Source organism: Ovis canadensis, chromosome 23 (assembly GCF_042477335.2).
Source record: "Ovis canadensis isolate MfBH-ARS-UI-01 breed Bighorn chromosome 23, ARS-UI_OviCan_v2, whole genome shotgun sequence".
NCBI classification, from domain to species: domain Eukaryota; kingdom Metazoa; phylum Chordata; class Mammalia; order Artiodactyla; family Bovidae; genus Ovis; species Ovis canadensis.
Genome location: NC_091267.1, coordinates 14,276,059 through 14,294,447, shown reverse-complemented (window position 1 = coordinate 14,294,447; position 18,389 = coordinate 14,276,059). Strand labels below are relative to the sequence as shown.

The window sequence follows — 18,389 nt, the reverse complement described above, 5'->3', positions numbered from 1 at the left end:
ACTTTGTGCATTACTGAAATTACTTTCAATTTGCATATAAATAGGAAAGTGCCTTCAGAGTGATGAGTCATTGAAACCGCCTTCTGGACCCCTGCCCTTGTTCTGGGTGCAGGCTCCTGGCTTGTTCCAGGGGCAGCTCTCTGCTGCTCCTTCTCACTCACCAGTATTTATCAGTGTATTTTACTCTTGTTTCTTTGCCTTCAAATATTGCTCATGTTTACTTTCTGCCTTAGCTCTACAACTCCCTAAGACTTACATGTACTTTCTGATTACAAGTATTTTCTTTACTTGGTAGCACCTGTCTCTCTCGCTGTCTTCTGTCTGCATAATCCAGTGGCAGTTCTGGTAGTGCCCCAGGCTTTTGTCCACTTATTTAATCTTGGCGACGCCACTGGACTTCATCAGTTCAGTTCAGTCACGTCCGACTCTTTGTGACCCTATGGACTGCAGCACACCAGGCCTCCCTGTCCATCACCAGCTCCTGCAGTTTACTCAAACTCATGTCCATTGAGTCAGTGATGCCATCCAACCATCTCAGCCTCTGTCATCCCCTTCTCCTCCCACTCTCAGTCTTTCTCAGTATTAGGGTCTTTTCAGAAGAGTCAGTTCTTTGCATGAGGTGGCCAAAATATTGGAGTTTCAGCTTTAGCATCAGTCCTTCCAATGAATATTCAGGACTGATTTCCTCTAGGATGGACTGGTTGAATCTCCTTACTGTCCAAGGGACTCTCAAGAGTCTTCTCCAACACCACAGTTCAAAAGCATCAATTCTTCAGCACTCAGCTTTCGTTATAGTCCAACTCTCACACCCATATGTGACTATTTGAAAAACCATAGTCTTGACTAGACGGATCTTTGTTGCCAAAGTAATGTCTCTGCTTTTTAATATACTGTCTAGGTTGGTCATAACTTTTCTTCCAAGGAGTAGGTCTCTTTTAATTTCATGGCTGCAATCACCATCTGCAGTGATTTTGGAGCCCAGAATATAAAGTCTCTCACTGTTTCCACTGTTAAATATATTTGTCATGAAGTGATGGGACCAGATGCCATGATCTTAGTTTTTTGAATGTTGAGCTTTAAGCCAACCTTTTCACTCTCCTCTTTCAGTTTTCAAGAGGCTCTTTAGTTCTTCTTCGCTTTCTGCCATAAGAGTGGTGTTATCTGCATATCTGAAGTTATTAATATTTCTCCTGGCAATCTTGGTTTCAGCTTGTGCTTCATCCAGCCCAGCATTTCTCATGATGTACTCTGCATATAAGTTAAATAATCAGGATGACAATATACAGCCCTGACATACTCCTTTTCCTATTTAGAACCAGTCTGTTGTCCCATGTCCAGTTCTAACTGTTGCTTCCTGGACTGCATATAGGTTTCTCAAGAGGCAGGTTAGGTGGTCTGGGATTTCCATCTCTTTCAGAATTTTCCACAGTTGATTGTGATCCACACAGTCAAAGGCTTTGGCATAGTCAGTAAAGCAGAAATAGATGTTTTTCTGGAACTCTCTTGCTTTTTCCATGATCCAACGGGTGTTGGCAATTTGATCTCGGTTCCTCAGCCTTTGCTAAAACCAGCTTGAACATCTGGAAGTTCATGGTTCACGTATTGCTAAAGCCTGGCTTGGAGAATTTTGAGCATTACTTTACTAGCGTGTGAGATGAGTGCAATTGTGCGGTAGTTTGAACGTTCTTTGGGATTGCCTTTCTTTGGGATTGGAATGAAATCTGACCTTTTCCGGTCCTGTGGCCACTGCTGAGTTTTCCAAATGTGCTGGCATATTGAGTGCAGCACTTACACAGCATCATCTTTCAGGATTTGAAATAGCTCAACTGGAATTCTGTCACCTCCACTAGCTTTGTTCTTAGTGATGCTTCCTAAGGCCAGCTTGATTTCACATTCCTAGATGTCTGGCTCTAGGTGAGTGATCATACCATCATGATTATGTGGGTTGTGAAGGTCTTTTTTGTACAGTTCTTCTGTGTATTCTTGCCATCTCTTCTTAATATCTTCTGCTTCTGTTAGGTCCATACCATTTCTGTCCTTTATTGAGCCCATCTTTGCATGAAATGTTCCCTTGATATCTCTAGTTTTCTTGAAAAATCTCTAGTCTTTCCCATTCTGTTGTTTTCCTCTATTTCTTTGCACTGATCGCTGAGGAAGGCTTTCTTATCTCCTTGCTATTCTTTGGAACTCTGCAATCAAATGGATATATCTTTCCTTTTCTCCTTTGCTTTTTGCTTCTCTTCTTTTCACAGCTATTTGTAAGGCCTCCTCAGACAGCCATTTTGCTTTTTTGCATTTCTTTTTCTTGGGGATGGTGTTGATCCCCATCTCCTGTACAATGTCACGAACCTCCGTCCATAATTCATCAGGCACTCGGTCTGTCAGATCTAATCCCTTGAATTTATTTCTTACTTCCACTGTATAATTGTAAGGGATTTGATTTAGGTCATACCTGAATGGTCTAATGGTTTCCCCCACTTTCGTCAAATTCAGTCTGAATTTGGCAGTAAGGAGTTCATGATCTGAGCCACAGTCAGCTCCCATTCTTGATTTTGCTGACTGTACAGAGCTTTTCCATCTTTGGCTGCAAACAATATAATCAGTCTGTTTTCGGTGTTGACCATCAGGTGATGTCCATGTGTAGAGTCTTCTCTTGTGTTGTTGCAAGAGGGTGTTTCCTATGACCAGTGTGTTCTCTTGGTAAAACTTTATTAGCCTTTACCTTGCTTCATTTTGTATTCCAAGGCCAAATTTGCCTGTTATTCCAGGTGTTTCTTGATTTCCTACTTTTGCATTTCAGTCTCCTATAATGAAAAGGACATCTTTTTGGGGTGTTAGTTCTAGAAGGTCTTGTAGGTCTTCATAGAATCGTTCAGCTTCAGCTTCTTCAGCATTACTGCTCAGGGCATAGACTTGGATTACCGTGATATTGAGTGGTTTGCCTTGGAAACGAACAGAGATCACTCTGTTGCTTTTGAGATTGCACCCAAGGACTGCATTTCTGACTCTTTTGTTGACTATGATGGCTACTCCATTTCTTCTAAGGAATTCTTGCCCACAGTAGTAGATATAATGTTTAATTCACCCATTCTAGTCCGTTTTGGTTTGCTGATTCCTAATATGTTGGTGTTCACTCTTGCCATCTCCTTTTTGACATCTCTTGGACTTTATAGTGACTCCCTAACCACCACTTTTTCACTATTCGTAGCAGAGTGTTATGAGTAATCTAGTTATATTTTGGAAGTCTAGGATCCTTAGTTTTTTCTATATAGGATTATTGAGAAAAAATAAACTGTTGAATATGTGTTTTTGGTATTTAATTTAGAGTTTATAGAATACGACAGTTCGGAGGTTACTGGGATGTTAATTTCATGTGCTGCTGATAGTGGTGTCGATACTGAGGTTTTTATTCTAGTAGATGTTTACAGTGTCATGTGGTGAAGACCATGGTATTACATTTATAGAGCCTTTTACTGGTAGACCATGTTGATACCAGGATAAACTCTGGAAAATCCAAATTTTTGAGTTTTATATTTATTTTTTCAAACACTGAGCTTGGCTGTCCTTTGTTCATCTTAAAACTTGTCTGACTTTTTGTACATTAGGCCATTAGATTAGATAGTCACCTGTTTGAGAAGAAACTTCCCGTCTGAATGCATTCCTGCTGGGTTTCTCCTGTGTCGGACATGCACACCTGCCGAGCACCGTTGTCCCAGCTGCCATGCTGCCCGCAGTGTGTTCCGTGTCCACCAGCTGTGCTCTACGGCTTCCCGGGGATGCTGGGAGTATGCTTGATCTCTGGTGCTGTCGAATCCTTGAAATGTGGGTGGTGTGACTGAGGAACTGGACATTTTATTTTACTAAGTAGTAAGTAATTCACACTAAAATAGCCACACGTGGAGAATGGGTGCTTTATTGGACAGCAAGTTTTTGTGACAGTGTTGTAAGGTTGGATAAGATGGTTGGATGGCATTACTGACTCGATGAACATGAGTTTGAGCTAGCTCTGGGAGTTGGTGATGGGCAGGGAAGCCTGACATGCTGCAGTCTACAGGGTCATGAAGAGTCGGACACGACTGGACGACTGTACTGAACTATAATGTTGGAGAGCTAAAAACACGAGGCTAAAAACACATATTCAATAGTTTATTTTTTCTCTATAATTCTGTATTAAAAAAACTAAGGTTCCTAGACTTCCAGCATGTAACTAAATTATTCATGACACTCTGCTACTAATAGTCACAAAGTAGGGGTTAGGGAACCTCTCTGAAGTCACCTGTGAGGTCACAAGGTCCACGGTGAGCTCCTGGCACAAGGCCCGCCTCCCTCAGGGAAACATTGAGCTCTGTGCCTCCTTCCAGACCTAAGGTTTTCTGAGCCCAGCCAGGAACCTGGTGGATATTCAGGAGGAATAAACACCTAGTGTATTCCCTCATAGAGCACGTCTAAGTGTTCTCTGATTGATGGTGATTTCTTTTTCACATGTGGTGCACCTCGTGCACCTGCATGCTGTCCTTGCTCAGGGGCCACGCTGGCCTTTTCTGTGTCCTTCCAGTTCTAGCACGTGTGCTGCTGAAGCGAGCACGGTGAAGTGATGCTTAAAGAATGACCTCTGAACGACTGGAGCAGAGGGAGGCCTGCTGCGAATGTGACGTGAGTCAGTTACGCGCGTGACTCTGCTTCCGTTGTCATACCTCCGGAGACTGGCATTGTCCCTTGACTTTGTCAGAGTGAAGTAGGGCACGCCTGCCTCCTCCTCCTGCTCGGTGGTTCTGTTGTTCTTGGCTTCAGCTTCCCTTCCTAAATAAACCATTGTGACTCTCTCTCTACATTTTGGAAATTTTAATTAAACTGAATTGTTAATATTGAAGTTTAAATTCGTGATTATTTTATGCTTACTAAAGATGAATTTGATACCTTTTCATCATTTTCTGAAGTATTTTAAGAAAAGTTCTCCCACCATGAGTTTTATCCGAGAGTTCTCCCACTCTCGTATAAAGCTTCATACTCTCTACTCAAATATAATGGTTGAGTAGACGAGGGGCGTCCCAGGAAGAGGACGAGTTTGTATCCCTGGAGCCCTGGCACTACTGGAGCAACAAAGGTAGATTTAGCATTAAAATCTGTACCTCATAGGTGAAGGTAACTATGTGAAAATATACTCAAGCTTTTACTGCCATTTGAATAGTCCATTAAGTGTTGGTATCCTTTCAGAATATTGCATTGAGTCATAAGTCTTAATTTTATATTCATGCTACTAGAAAAGTCATCTTTTAGAGGAGGAAAAAAGTGACTACCTAAGACAAAATGAGGATGCTGCTGCTGCTGCTAAGTCGCTTCAGTCGTGTCCGACTCTGTGCGACCCCATAGACGGCAGCCCACCAGGCTCCCCCGTCCCTGGGATTCTCCAGGCAAGAACACTGGAGTGGGTTGCCATTTCCTTCTCCAATGCATGAAAGTAAAAAGTGAAAGTGAAGTCACTCAGTTGTGTCCAACCCTTAGAGACCCCATGGACTGCAGCCTACCAGGCTCCTCTGTCCATGGGTTTTTCCAGGCAAAAGTACTGGATGGTCACGTTTTAATTAATTGATGTCTAAGAGCCTTTGTCAGAATCACCCAGTGGTGTATTGAGAATTACCAATAACGTATGGTGACTCTTTTCTCAGTATATGCAGCATTGACTGCTTCAGAATGTTAGTGGTTTTATTTTGCCAGTGAGAGGGTCTTAAACAGGGAAGGCAGTCTCCCTGAGGTTCCAGGAGTCATCACACACTTGGATAAGCTCTTTCAGTACTTTTATGTCAAATTTAAATTAGTATAGCTGACCCATTTTAAGAAAGCCCTTACTACTTAACAGTAGATAAGCTGTTGGTGTCTGGTGTCAGAAACAATATTGGCTCTAGATATTTAGAATTAATTGTAAAACATTTAAAAAAGCATACACAACACGTATCTTTTGTTTCATGCAGTTGCTGTGATTGGCTGATAAATATTTGTCAAAGAAAGAGAGAATTGAAAGCTCGTACGGTGTGGCTTGGATGTCCGGAAAAGTGTGAAGAGAAGCATCCCAGAAATTCTATAAAAAATCAGAAATATAATATATTTACGTTTATACCTGGGGTAAGATTGTTAAATTCTTGAAAATGCACTAGATATTGGAGATTACTAACTTTGTTCTCATTTTTTTTCTCTCATTAATTCTGTCATATCCAAATCAGAGACCTTTGAACCATGGGTATTTCAGATAATTGTGAAATAATTCATATACTTTTCTTCTTCTTTTTTTGTTTTCTTATATGTTATTAATAGCCACATAGTAGAGTTCAGCTCAAGAAAATTTATAGTCTGATTATTGCCTTCAGTTCCAGATAAACATCACATTTGTATCATTATAGAAATAATCACATAAAGCTAAACAAAATTACCAGAAAATAAGTCATAAATTTTGACTGGGAATTTGTTTGGAGGGAAATGTTGAGTGTATATAATGTTTAAAGCCTGCTAAGGCTGTCACTCAAGCACATTTCTGGCTCAAGTCTCTGGCGTCTCTGGGTCCTGTTGCACACTAGGTTTGTTTGAGCCCTCTGAGCATCTCTGGGGGGTAAGGGGTTTGATTCTAAATGCGATTTCACCCCTACTGCCGTCTTGCTGGGGCTTCTCCTTTGCCCTTGGACGTGGCGTATCTTTTTAGTGAGGTCCAACATTCTCCAGAAACCATACTCACAGAAATCTAGTCAATCTAATCACACTAGGACCACAGCCTTGTCTAACTCAATGAAACTAAGCCATGCCCGTGGGGCAACCCAAGATGGGTGGTCATGGTGGAGAGGTCTGACAGAATGTGGTCCACTGGAGAAGGGAATGGCAAACCACTTCAGTGTTCTTCCTTGAGAACCCCATGAACAGTATGAAAAGGCAAAATGATTGGATACCAAAAGAGGTACTCCCCAGGTCAGTAGGTGCCCAGTATGCTACTGGAGGTCAGTGGAGAAATAACTCCAGAAAGAATGAAGGGATGGAGCCAAAGCAAAAACAATACCCAGCTGTGGATGTGACTGGTGATAGAAGCAAGGTCCGATGCTGTAAAGAGCAATATTGCATAGGAAGCTGGAATGTCAGGTCCATGAATCAAGGCAAATTAGAAGTGGTCAGACAGGAGATGACAAGAGTGAACATCGACATTCTAGGAATCAGCAAACTAAAATGGACTGGAATGGGTGAATTTAACTCAGATGACCATTATATCTACTACTGTGGGCAGGAATCTCTCAGAAGAAATGGAGTAGCCATCATGGGCAGCAGAAGAGTCTGAAATGCAGTACTTGGATGCAATCTCAAAAACGACAGAGTGATCTTTGTTCGTTTCCAAGGCAAACCATTCAATATCACAGTTATCCAAGTCTATGTCCCAACCAGTAACACTGAAGAAGCTGAAGTTGAACGGTTCTATGAAGACCTACAAGACCTTTTAGAACTAACACCCAAAAAAGATGTCCTTTTCATTATAGGGGACTGGAATGCAAAAGTAAGAAGTCAAGAAACACCTGGAGTAATAGGCAAATTTGGCCTTGGAATGTGGAATGAAGCAGGGCAAAAACTAATAGAGTTTTGCCAAGATAATGCACTGGTCATAGCAAACACCCTCTTCCAACAACACAAGAGAAGACTACACATGGACATCACAAGTTGGTCAACACCGAAATCAGATTGATTATATTCTCTGCAGCAAAAGATGGAGAAGCTCTATACAGTTGTCAAAAACAAGACCAGGAGCTGACTGTGGCTCAGACCACAAACTCCTTGTTACCAAATTCAGACTTAAATTGAAGAAAGCAGGGAAAACCGCTAGACCATTCAGGTATGACCTGAATCAAATCCCTTATGATTATACAGTGGAAGTGAGAAATAGATTTAAGGGCCTAGATCTGATAGATAGAGTGCCTGATGAACTATGGAATGAGGTTCGTGACATTGTACAGGAGACAGGGATCAAGACCATCCCCATGGGAAAGAAATGCAAAAAAGCAAAATGGCTGTCTGGGGAAGCCTTACAAATAACTGTGAAAAGAAGAGAGGTGAAAAGCCAAGGAGAAAAGGAAAGATATAAGCATCTGAATGCAGAGTTCCAAAGAATAGCAAGAAGAGATAAGAAAGCCTTCTTCAGTGATCAGTGTAAAGAAATAGAGGAAAACAACAGAATGGGAAAGACTAGAGATCTCTTCAAGAAAATTAGAGATACCAAGGGAACATTTCATGCAAAATGGTCTCGATAAAGGACAGAAATGGTATGGACCTAACAGAAGCAGAAGATATTAAGAAGAGATGGCAAGAATACACAGAAGAACTGTACAAAAAGGATCTTCATGACCTGGATAATCAGGATGGTGTGATCATTCATCTAGAGCCAGACATGTTGGAATGTAAAATCAAGCTGGCCTGAGAAAGCATCACTAAGAACAAAGCTAGTGGAGGTGATGGAATTCCAGTAGAGCTATTTCAAATCCTGAAAGGTGATGCTGTGAAAGTGCTGCAGTCTATGCCAGCGAATTTGGAAAACTCAGCAGTGGCCATAGGACCGGAAAAGGGCAGTTTTCATTCCAATCCCAAAGAAAGGCAATGCCAAAGAATGCTCAAACTACCGCGCAATTGCACTCATCTCACACGCTAGCAAAGTAGTGCTCAAAATTCTCCAAGCCAGGCTTTAGCAATACGTGAACCGTGAACTTCCTGATGTTCAAGCTGGTTTTAGAAAAGGCAGAGGAACCAGAGATCCCCTGGATCGTGGAGAAAGCAAGAGAGTTCCAGAAAAACATCTATTTCTGCTTTATTGACTATGCCAAAGCCTTTGACTGTGTGAATCACAATAAGCTGTGGAAAATTCTGAAAGAGATGGGAATCCCAGACTACCTGACCTGCCTCTTGAGAAACCTGTATGCAGGCCAGGAAGCAACAGTTCAAACTGGACATGGAACAACAGACTGGTTCCAAATAGGAAAAGGAGTACGTCAAGGCTGTATATTGTCACCCTGCTTATTTAACTTATATGCAGAGTACATCATGAGAAACACTGTACTGGAAGAAACACAAGGTGGAATCAAGATTGCCGGGAGAAATATCAAGAACCTCAGATATGCCGATGACACCACCCTTATGGCAGAAAGTAAACAGGAACTAAAAAGCCTCTTGATGAAAGTAAAAGAGGAGAGTGAAAAGGTTGGCTTAAAGCTCAACATTCAGAAAACGAAGATCATGGCATAGGAAATAGATGGAGAAACAGTGGAAACAGTGTCAGACTTTATTTTTTTGGGCTCCAAAATCCCTGCAGATGGTGACTGCAGCCATGAAATTAAAAGATGCTTGCTCCTTGGAAGAAAAGTTATGACCAACCTAGACAGCATATTCAGAAGCAGAGAAATTACTTTGCCAGTAAGGGTCCATCTCGTCAAGGCTATGGTTTTTCCAGCAGTCATGTATGGATATGAAAGTTGGATTATAAAGAAAGCTGAGCGCCAAAGAATTTATGCTTTTGAACTGTGGTGTTGGAAAAGACTCTTGAGAGTCCCTTGGACTGCAAGGAGATCCAACTAGTCCATCCTAAAGGAGATCAGCCCTGAATATTCATTGGAAGGACTGATGGTGAAGCTGAAATCCAATTCTTTGGCCACCTGATGTGAAGAACTGACTCTTTTGAAAAGAACCTGTTGCTGGGAAAGATTGAAGGGGAGAGGAGAAGGGGGTGACAGAGGCTGAAATGGTTAGATGGCATCACTGACTCAGTGGACATGAGTTTGACTAAACTCCGGGAGCTGGTGATGGACAGGTGAGGCCCGGTGTGCTGTAGTCCATGGTGTCGGAAAGAATCAGACACAACTGAACTGAAGGCTGTCACAATCTAAGTAAAATAACTTTTTACACAAACATGACTGAGCAGCAGAATATCTACAAGCACTTTTAGATTTGTTTTCTACTTCACATTATACATTTCTGGCCTTGTTTTATTATTATATCCGTAGTTATCTTTAATTAGGTATTATGCTAACTTTAAATTCTGAAATTTAAATATTTATTACTTTTTGTTGTTGCCAGTGATATTTTTGTCTTAAATTATAAAGCTGAGATTATATGTATTTAGAGTAGTTGATTTATTTTTGCCTCATTCCCTATTTTAATAGATTTATTTATCTTTCTAAAGGCAAAGAAAGCTAGTGCTGATTATTTTTCCATTATCAAAGTTTTTAACACGTTTTAAGTATTAGGTCTTATACTGTTTTGTAAAAAATACTCAATTATGTGAAATGAGGGCTGCTTTAGCTTTCATGTTTTTATTTAACTAACCATGCTGACTTTATATTGGGCATTGATTAGTATCACTCTCCGCCCCCATCCATCCAGTAGTTGTCAGATGCTTGATGTCTAATATGCTTCTTTATTAAAACACGCAAAACTAATGCCTCCATAATTAAAAGACTGCTCTTTTGTCAGGACAATAAAATGTAAACTGTCTTCCAGGCAGATAAATATTCTCATCTTTATTGAATGAAGCTGCTGTTTTCTCCTTAGGTTTAAATTATTAAATACTCCCAGACTGGCTAAATACTGTACATTTTTCTGACGCCCTCTGAGTTCACTCAGCAGACAATAGAAATAGAGTCTTAATTGCAGTGTCCAAGGGGGGCAGTGCAGCTTAGTTTTTGATCTGAATGAGTTCACACAGCCTTCAGGATGGCTGTCCTGAAGAGACCTGTTGATGTGTCTGTACCACTGTTACCGTGGGAATGACTTTTTCCTTAGATTATCTCTTAAATTAGTCTTTTCATCTAAAATGTAGTATTTTAGAAACATTTGGTAATTGCACAGTAGGAATTCTATGCCATTTTTAGCACGAATGGCAGTTTCTGAATTGCTAATAGATATAATTTATGCTAACTGAGATTTTAAAGAAATCACTGAGGAAAAAGAGAGCTTTCTTTCCTGCTGAGATTAATTTATGAAATGATTCAAAACATTTTAGACAGCAATTGAATGTGATTATAAATACAAACGTGTTATCAATGTAACTGATTTTTCAGTCACACACATAATTGTGTGATGATGTATACAGCTTCATTATATAAAAACTGTGATTCCAGCCTCTTTAAGTCAACAGTAAGGACTTAACCCATTGCTCTGCCCTTGTTAAAATTTCCATGCATTCCAAGTTGTATTTTAAAATGGCATCCAAGGAGATTTTGATTTATAATTTGCAAGTTTGTAAGTTTCATTATAATTGTAGTGTGCTATTTAAGGTATTCCCATCTTTAAACACGAGTTTTGTTCCATTTTGATTTTCAATTTAAATCTAATAAGTGAGGCATTTGTGAGTAGAAGTCTGTTAATATACTAGATCTTAGATTTCCTTAAGGATTATTCTGTTTGAATTAAGAAACAAAAATGAAAATACAGGATTTGCATTCCTAAAAGATGCTATTGAATGATGATTTTAATTTAGTTTATATTTGAAAATACTGTTTAAGATCAACTACCAAGAGACTATAAAAAATATACAGGTAGTTTTCTTCATAAAAATTGGTCTATAATTTATGTATTTTTATATGTTTTCATTTCTTATACTTTGAGGGAAGTAAATGCAAGAGATTAGTGTTTTTTTATGTCTGTGAATGATTTGCTTATCCCTATAAATGATTTGCTTATTCACTGGATCTTTGTGAAGGTACCTAATGTTCACATTCAAAAAATGTGGCTGTCATGTTTGACTGTTTACCACTTCATAAATATAAGGTTGCACCACTTTCCTAAAAGATTTTCTGAATTTATGACTTACTAACATTGGGAAGGTTTTCCTGTGTGTCTTGGGTGATATGCATGTAGAGATTTGTGGAAGACTGCATACAAGGAAACAGAAAACAAAAAGGTTTAACATAGTTGAAATCTGTCTTTTTTTCAGTTTATTTTAAATATAATTTGAGGTAATCTTAGCTCTTTTTTGTGATTTAGTTATTAGAAAGCCATTGTCAAAATTAAGTTTATTGTGACTCGGTATATTCTCAGTGTTGGTGGAAATAGTTAGATATTATGCTGATTTTAATTAAGGTCTGAAACATTTTTCTTGAAGATATTATATTGATTTTTTTTTCTTTTTCTTTTTAGGTTTTATATGAACAATTCAAGTTTTTCTTGAATCTCTATTTTCTGATAGTATCCTGCTCACAGTTTGTACCAGCACTGAAAATAGGGTATCTCTACACCTACTGGGCTCCTCTGGTAAAAAGAAAAAGATTTTGAAATTAAGTTAAATTATTAAGTATTTAAAATACAGTTTTAAGAATTCGGGTGATTAAAAGATAAATTGATCAGATTTTTGAAATGTGGCATTGTTGCTGTGTGTCACTGCACTTTGTTAAAGGGTTTCTAGGGTCCTCTGCAGCCCTCCAGCTAGGTCGGCTGGAAACATTACAAAGCACTTTGGCTGGTGGGGCTGGGGGTTCTCTCGGGCCCCGGGGGGGGCAGCTCCATGTCCCAGCCCAGCTCCCTCCTGTGTTGGGAGAGAGCAGGCGCCGTGTGCGGAGTAGGTGTTGGGCAGAGGGCACAGCAGTTGCACGATGCTGCTGGAGCATATGGACGTGCGGCTGTGGTGGGAGGCGCCCACGGGGTGGTGGGCTGTCAGGTTTCCTCCCGAGTGGGATGGGGCCGCTGTCTGTGTGTGCATGGGTCACTCAGTGGGGAGCCCTCAGGCTGACCCTGCAGTCCTAACCGGCCACACGGCCGTGCAGAGGAAACACAGGTGACTTCTGCCTCTGTTTTCTCTCTTTTCTCCTCACTGGAGGTGGTTTTCTCGTGTTTAACTTGAAGTACCTATTTTAGATGTGAGTTTTAGAAGTTCTTTTGGGTACACTGCGTTACTGTGTTCCTTTTGTAGTGCTTGTTACTTTCTGTCATTTTTTGTTTTCATTTATTGTATGCTTCACAACTAGTATAAATTGAAGGAAAAATGTAAAACTAAATAGTAAAAGAATTTTCCCTTTTTTGCTAAAGTCCAATTTTCTCAAATACTTTGTTTTGTTTAAAGGGGTTTGTCTTGGCTGTTACTATCATGAGAGAAGCAGTTGATGAATTTCGGCGTTTCCAGCGAGACAAGGAAGTGAACTCACAACTGTACAGCAAGCTTACAGTAAGAGGTGAGCAAGACACTTAATCCAGTTTACCACTGGTTCATGTGATCATCATTCTAGACTGAGCATAAATGCAAGAAAACGTCTTAGTTTTGTTACTGAAAATAGTATTATGCAATTACATGTTACCTACCTAATTTTCCTATAATAATATGAATGCATATGATTTCAGGATAGATTATTATTCTCTCGATGCTTGAATGTATGTATGTATGTATGAATATAAATGTATACGCACACCGTTAAACACATGCATGTACAGGTACATATACAGGTGTGTGTATATGTGTATGTTTATATATAGTTACATATATGCTGTGTTACAGTTTGTATAGAATGCTTGTGTGTACTAGACACACATGAAACCCGACTTATGTGTACACATTGTAAAGCATAGCATCGTCTCATTTAAAGTCTGTCTTTGCAGTTTGTTTTAAACACAGTCATCAGGACCAGACGTCTGGTGCCAGGGCCTGAAATTAATTATACCTGGGGAATAGGGCCTCTAGCACCGAAACAGATGCCGATATCCAAAATGGAAGCCGGTGTGCGCTGGCTCCCCCACACCCTTCACTCTGGGCTTGCGCCCTTGTCTGGTTTATGTGTTAAGAGTTGTTTCTTTGGTTTTCAGTCCACTGTAGAAAAAAGGCAGTGTGATAGGGAGGGAATGTGTGAAGCTGTTATGATAAGGATGAGGACAGGAAAAGGTGCCAGAGAGAAACTCCATGAAGACTCATAGCACCTCGGAGCCTGTCTGGAAGCAGAGTTCAGAGTGGAGTGGGTTTTAGTCCCTTGTTGGATGTATATGATTTGGAACTATGTTGTCTTGTTCTGTGGGTTGTGTTTTTTCTTTCTTGACGGTGTTCCCTGATGCACAAAAGTTTTTATTTTCATTAAGTCCCAAGTTCATCTGTTTGTTTTTTCTTTTGTTGCTTATATTTTGGGGTTGTATCTAAGAAATAGTTTGTCAACCCAAAGTTGCAAAGACTTCCTCCCATACTTTCTTTCAGGAGTTTTATAGTTGGAGCATTGCACTCAGGTGCGTGACCCATGTCCATTTGTATGTGGTGTCACTCCACATCCTTTTGCATGTGGATGCCAAGTTGTCCCAGTGTCACTTGTTGAAAATATTATGCTTTCTCAATTGAATTGAAAATTTAATTATTAAAAAGCTTTGATGCTTTAAATATTGGCATGGTAGAGGAAAGGTGTGTTGTATAAAAAAGAAGGTAAGCTTTAGTTCTGGGGAAAAGACTCCCCAGAATGGCCAGGTAAATTAGGTATGTCTTTGGTTCGTCTGTTTTAGAATACAGTGTAGATCTTGGCTTGTGTTTTCTGTTGTTTTATATTGTGAAATTTGGGCTGAGCAGAGATTTGTTTCTGTGCACTGATTGTGTCATTCACAAATGAACAGTGCAGTGATGTCAGCAAAATGAAGAGTAGGCAGCTCCACAGATCAATCAGGACCTGGCAGAGCTAACTTGTCAGGACTCTGAAAAACGTCAGAGCCTTACAGCATCTAGGGGATTATTGAATCCAGGAAAAGGCCACTTGAAAATAGTAGGAAAGCTCCTTGGTGTTTTGACCTGCCCTTGCTCCAACCTGTCCTCGTCATGGCACCCTCCTTGAAGATGGCAGTAGCCAGATCCTAATTTGGGACTCTGGACGCTGACTCTGAAAAGTGCGGAGCAGAGCTTATTGTGGTGAATCGTTTTTGTCTGTCTAACCTGTGTGGGGGCTACCTGAAGGACTGACCCAGTTGGCTTGGCTGTCTCTCACCTAACCTGCAACTCTGGGCAGGAAAGCTGCAGGCGTCACTTATAGTCTAGGCTGGGTCCCAGCCGCAGCAGCTGGGCAGAGATACCACAGCCGGGCTCACACACTAGCTGTCACAGCCAGGCAGGAAGAATCGGGAGGGAATCTGAAGTGCTCCTGTTGGCCTGGGGGTTTGTGTGTGGTGGGGAGCAGTTTGAAAGCCATGCTCAAGGCTGGATGCAGGCTCAGGGCAGGCAGAAGCGAAGGCTGAGGCGGAGCTGCAACCAGGGCCCCCGCACGGAACCGTGGTCTGTGGAGGCTGTGAGCAGCTGTGCCTGCTCCTGTCTTTGTCCTTGCTCCCTTCGCTTCCTCCCTCCACCGCCTCCTTTTTCCTCACATGCAAGGAGATCTCTTTCAAACACTGGTTGAATATAAGCTAAAGTAAAAAAGACTTGAGAGACCGCATGTGACGAAGAATACATGCTTCATAAAAATAGTTTAGAAAAGTCACCAGATATATACATGGCTACAGCATATACTAAGCAGCAGAGCAAACCCAAAAGGGGGAAATATTTCACTTCCTGAGTTATCAGATGATAATACTCAAAATGCCTGGGTTTCCACAAAAAATTACAGAGAATGCATTTCACAGAAGACATTAACAAAAACTGTCTCTGAGGAAGCCCAGACATTGGACTTCCTAGACAAACATAAACCTCACCCACCTCAGTTATGTTCTAAAGCTAAGGGAGATAGTGGACAGATGCTGAAAGATACCAGAACAGTGTGTTGGCAGATAGAGCATATCTGTAAAGGTATGTCAGTATTTTTAAAAAAAAGGCAAGAAATTCTGGTACTGAAAAATACAGTAAATGAAAGAGAAACTCACCAGAGACTTTTCAGTAGCAGACTTGAGCTGGCAGAAGACGGCTCAGTGAGCCTGAGCCTCCGGTCACTGAAAATGGTCCAGCCTGACAGTCTGAGGAGAGGGGGAGAAGCAAGGGCAGTGAGCAGGTCCTGAGAGGCCTGTGGGGCAGCGTCAGCGGTACTGAGGCGCCCAGAGGAGTGTGTGCTGAGGAGAGGGGAGATGTGAAGGGATATGGCCACTGACCCCCGTTCTGACAAAATATACAAATCTACACGCTGAAGAAGTTCCCTAACGCCCAGGAGGGTCAGAATGGAGACCCACACCGAGACATAGCATCATCACATGGTCTAAGCCCCGGGGCCACGAGCAGCTCGAGAGGCGGCTCCTCCAGACAGGGTCCTCGGCGCTGATGAGCACGCTGCAGGCTTCTCATCAGAGGCTGGAGGGCAGAAGGAGTTGGAGAAGGGAAAACTGTCAACAGAAATTCTGTATCTAGTAAAGCTGTCACTCAGAAGTGAAGGCGAAATGGAGACCTGCCCAGATAGGTTTAGAATTAAGGATAGGAGCTCAAGCAGAAGCACACACACCCCCGCTTGTCACGGCACTACATAGGGTTGGCAGAAGGCGGGGACGTCGGTTGTCCGTCAGTGGATGAAGGGCGAGGGATTGATGGTCTCTTCGTGGCCTGGGATATTATTCAGCTATGAAAGTTAATGAAATACTGATACATGACAGAACGTGAATGCACCCTGAAAACGCTGTGCTGTGTGAGAGAGTCAGGTACCGGAGGTCGCGTCTTGGGCGATGTCGCTCTTGAAGCTCACAGAACAGGTAAGTTAATAGAGCACAGGTGTGGCTGCTGTGGCCGGGGAAGCGGGGGTGGGCTGCCGTCCTCAGTGGGCAAGGGCTTCTCTGGCGGTGGCGAGCGCCTTGTGGAACTTGGTAGAGTTGGTTGTAGAATACTTTGAATGTACTAAATGCCACTGAATTATTTACCCTAAAGTGGCTGCTTTTGTGTCATTTGCACTGAGTATAAACTGTTGAGGAAGACAGACTGGTATATATCTTTTGTGTGGTTTAGTCACTTAGTCATGTCCGACTCTTTGCGACCCCATGGACTATAGCCCGTCAGGCTCCTCCGTCCATGGGATTTTCCAGGCAAGAATACTGGAGTGGGTTGCCATTCCCTTCTCCAGGGCATCTTCCCGACCCAGGGATCAAATCCGGGTCTCCCTCATTTCAGGCAGATTCTTTACCAACTGAGCCACCCGGGAAGTATGTATATTTTACAGTTCTGTATTATTTGAACTCAAAATACTCTAAAACAGTTTTACTAGTTTCATTTCAAATACAAATGAAAATTTACCTTTTTAAAAAATTGGTCATTGTTGCCTGTGACCTGAGCAGTGGACATTTCACACGTGGGTGACAGTCACGACAGCTGGTGCTGCTTGACGCCCGAGTGTGTCAGAGAAAATCCCCTGTACTCACTCACACGACAACCCCCAGGCGGCTGGCGTTGTCTCAGTGACAGTGAGCAGCCTGGGGCTTGTGCAGAATGGTCTGCCCTGAGTGGCCATCCTTCTGGGTGGAGTTTGTTTGAACCTGGACCTGCTGACCTCAAGTCCAGTGTTTTTTCATCTGTGGCATGTTGCTTTGTGATTGGTTATTCTGCTAAAGATGATTGGTGAGTAAAATTTAGAATGTAAAAAAATGGAGTTTATGCTTATTGCTGAGTATAGTTTAAAACATATTTTCTTATCGAGAATATTTGCTGCCTACGTAACTTCTAGTGTTTCACAGTTGCCTGTTCTTTGAATGGCATTGATGGCTCTTGCCTCTGTGATTCACTGTAGTCTGTTGTAGCATTTTACAGCATTTGCATTGTTCTTATTTGGGGTTCTCAAGCACATTCTTGTAGAAATACACTGAGAAAACTTAGTGTGTTGTATTTTTTCTTTTGAAAAGGAAAACCACTTCCACTTGCTAACATCTTGAAGGTGCTGTGTTTGGAAGCAGAGAGTATTTTGACTGTGGCATGTGATCTCAGTGAATACTGAATGATTTTTAGTTTGCTCTTTATTTCATTGCCTCATAAACTGCTTTTCTTGGGTGGGAATTTTCCATACCTGTTGCTTCCCCCTTCCTTCCTGTCTCCCTGTTTGTGACTGCTTGTGTTATGCTTTATCTCCTAGGGAGTAGCAACAGAGGAGAGTCACAGAAGAGAGTAATGTAGACTTTCCTGCTTCTTGGCAGCTTTTGCAAAAATTCCCGATGAAGAAGTTTGAATTGTGTGGCCATTCTGCTTTTGGATTCTTGGAATCAATGCTGTTTTTTTTCCTGTTGCTAAGGAGTGGTTTGTAGATTGTATACCTTGCTTGTCTTCATCCAGTTGGCTAGTTCACAATTAATTTCCACATTTGTTTACTAAGTACCCACTGTGTGTCAGCTACCACAATAAGCTCATGAAATTCAAACATGGATCGGTCATGAACATTTTTCACAGAACGCACGCAGTCTGTTTTCTAGCAGATGAGATCAACCCAGAAGTCTTCGTTTATTTGTCTGTGTTCTCAGCAGCCACCAGAACTCAGCAG

General features: G+C 41.5%; 1 protein-coding gene and 1 non-coding gene across 10 annotated transcripts in view; one reads left to right on the top strand and one right to left on the bottom strand.

Moving 5' to 3' along the window:
* ATP9B (ATPase phospholipid transporting 9B (putative)) overlaps positions 1-18,389 on the top strand; it is a 156,123-nt gene that overhangs the window by 19,549 nt on the left and 118,185 nt on the right. For 8 of the 9 annotated variants that reach the window (XR_011252450.1, XR_011252449.1, XM_069569205.1 and 5 more), the window contains exons 3-5: positions 5,970-6,120; positions 12,148-12,261; positions 13,067-13,175. Coding sequence is in view for 7 of the 9 variants with exons in the window: in XM_069569205.1 (XP_069425306.1) it covers positions 5,970-6,120; positions 12,148-12,261; positions 13,067-13,175 (374 nt within the window). In the remaining 2 variants the exon portion in view is untranslated. Of the gene's footprint in view, positions 1-4,555; positions 4,654-5,969; positions 6,121-12,147; positions 12,262-13,066; positions 13,176-18,389 lie in introns of all 9 variants that reach the window. The other variant, XM_069569208.1, reaches the window with a different exon arrangement.
* Positions 4,479-4,585, bottom strand: LOC138428569 (U6 spliceosomal RNA). The gene has a single exon (XR_011252507.1). It is a non-coding gene; the product is annotated as a U6 spliceosomal RNA (small nuclear RNA).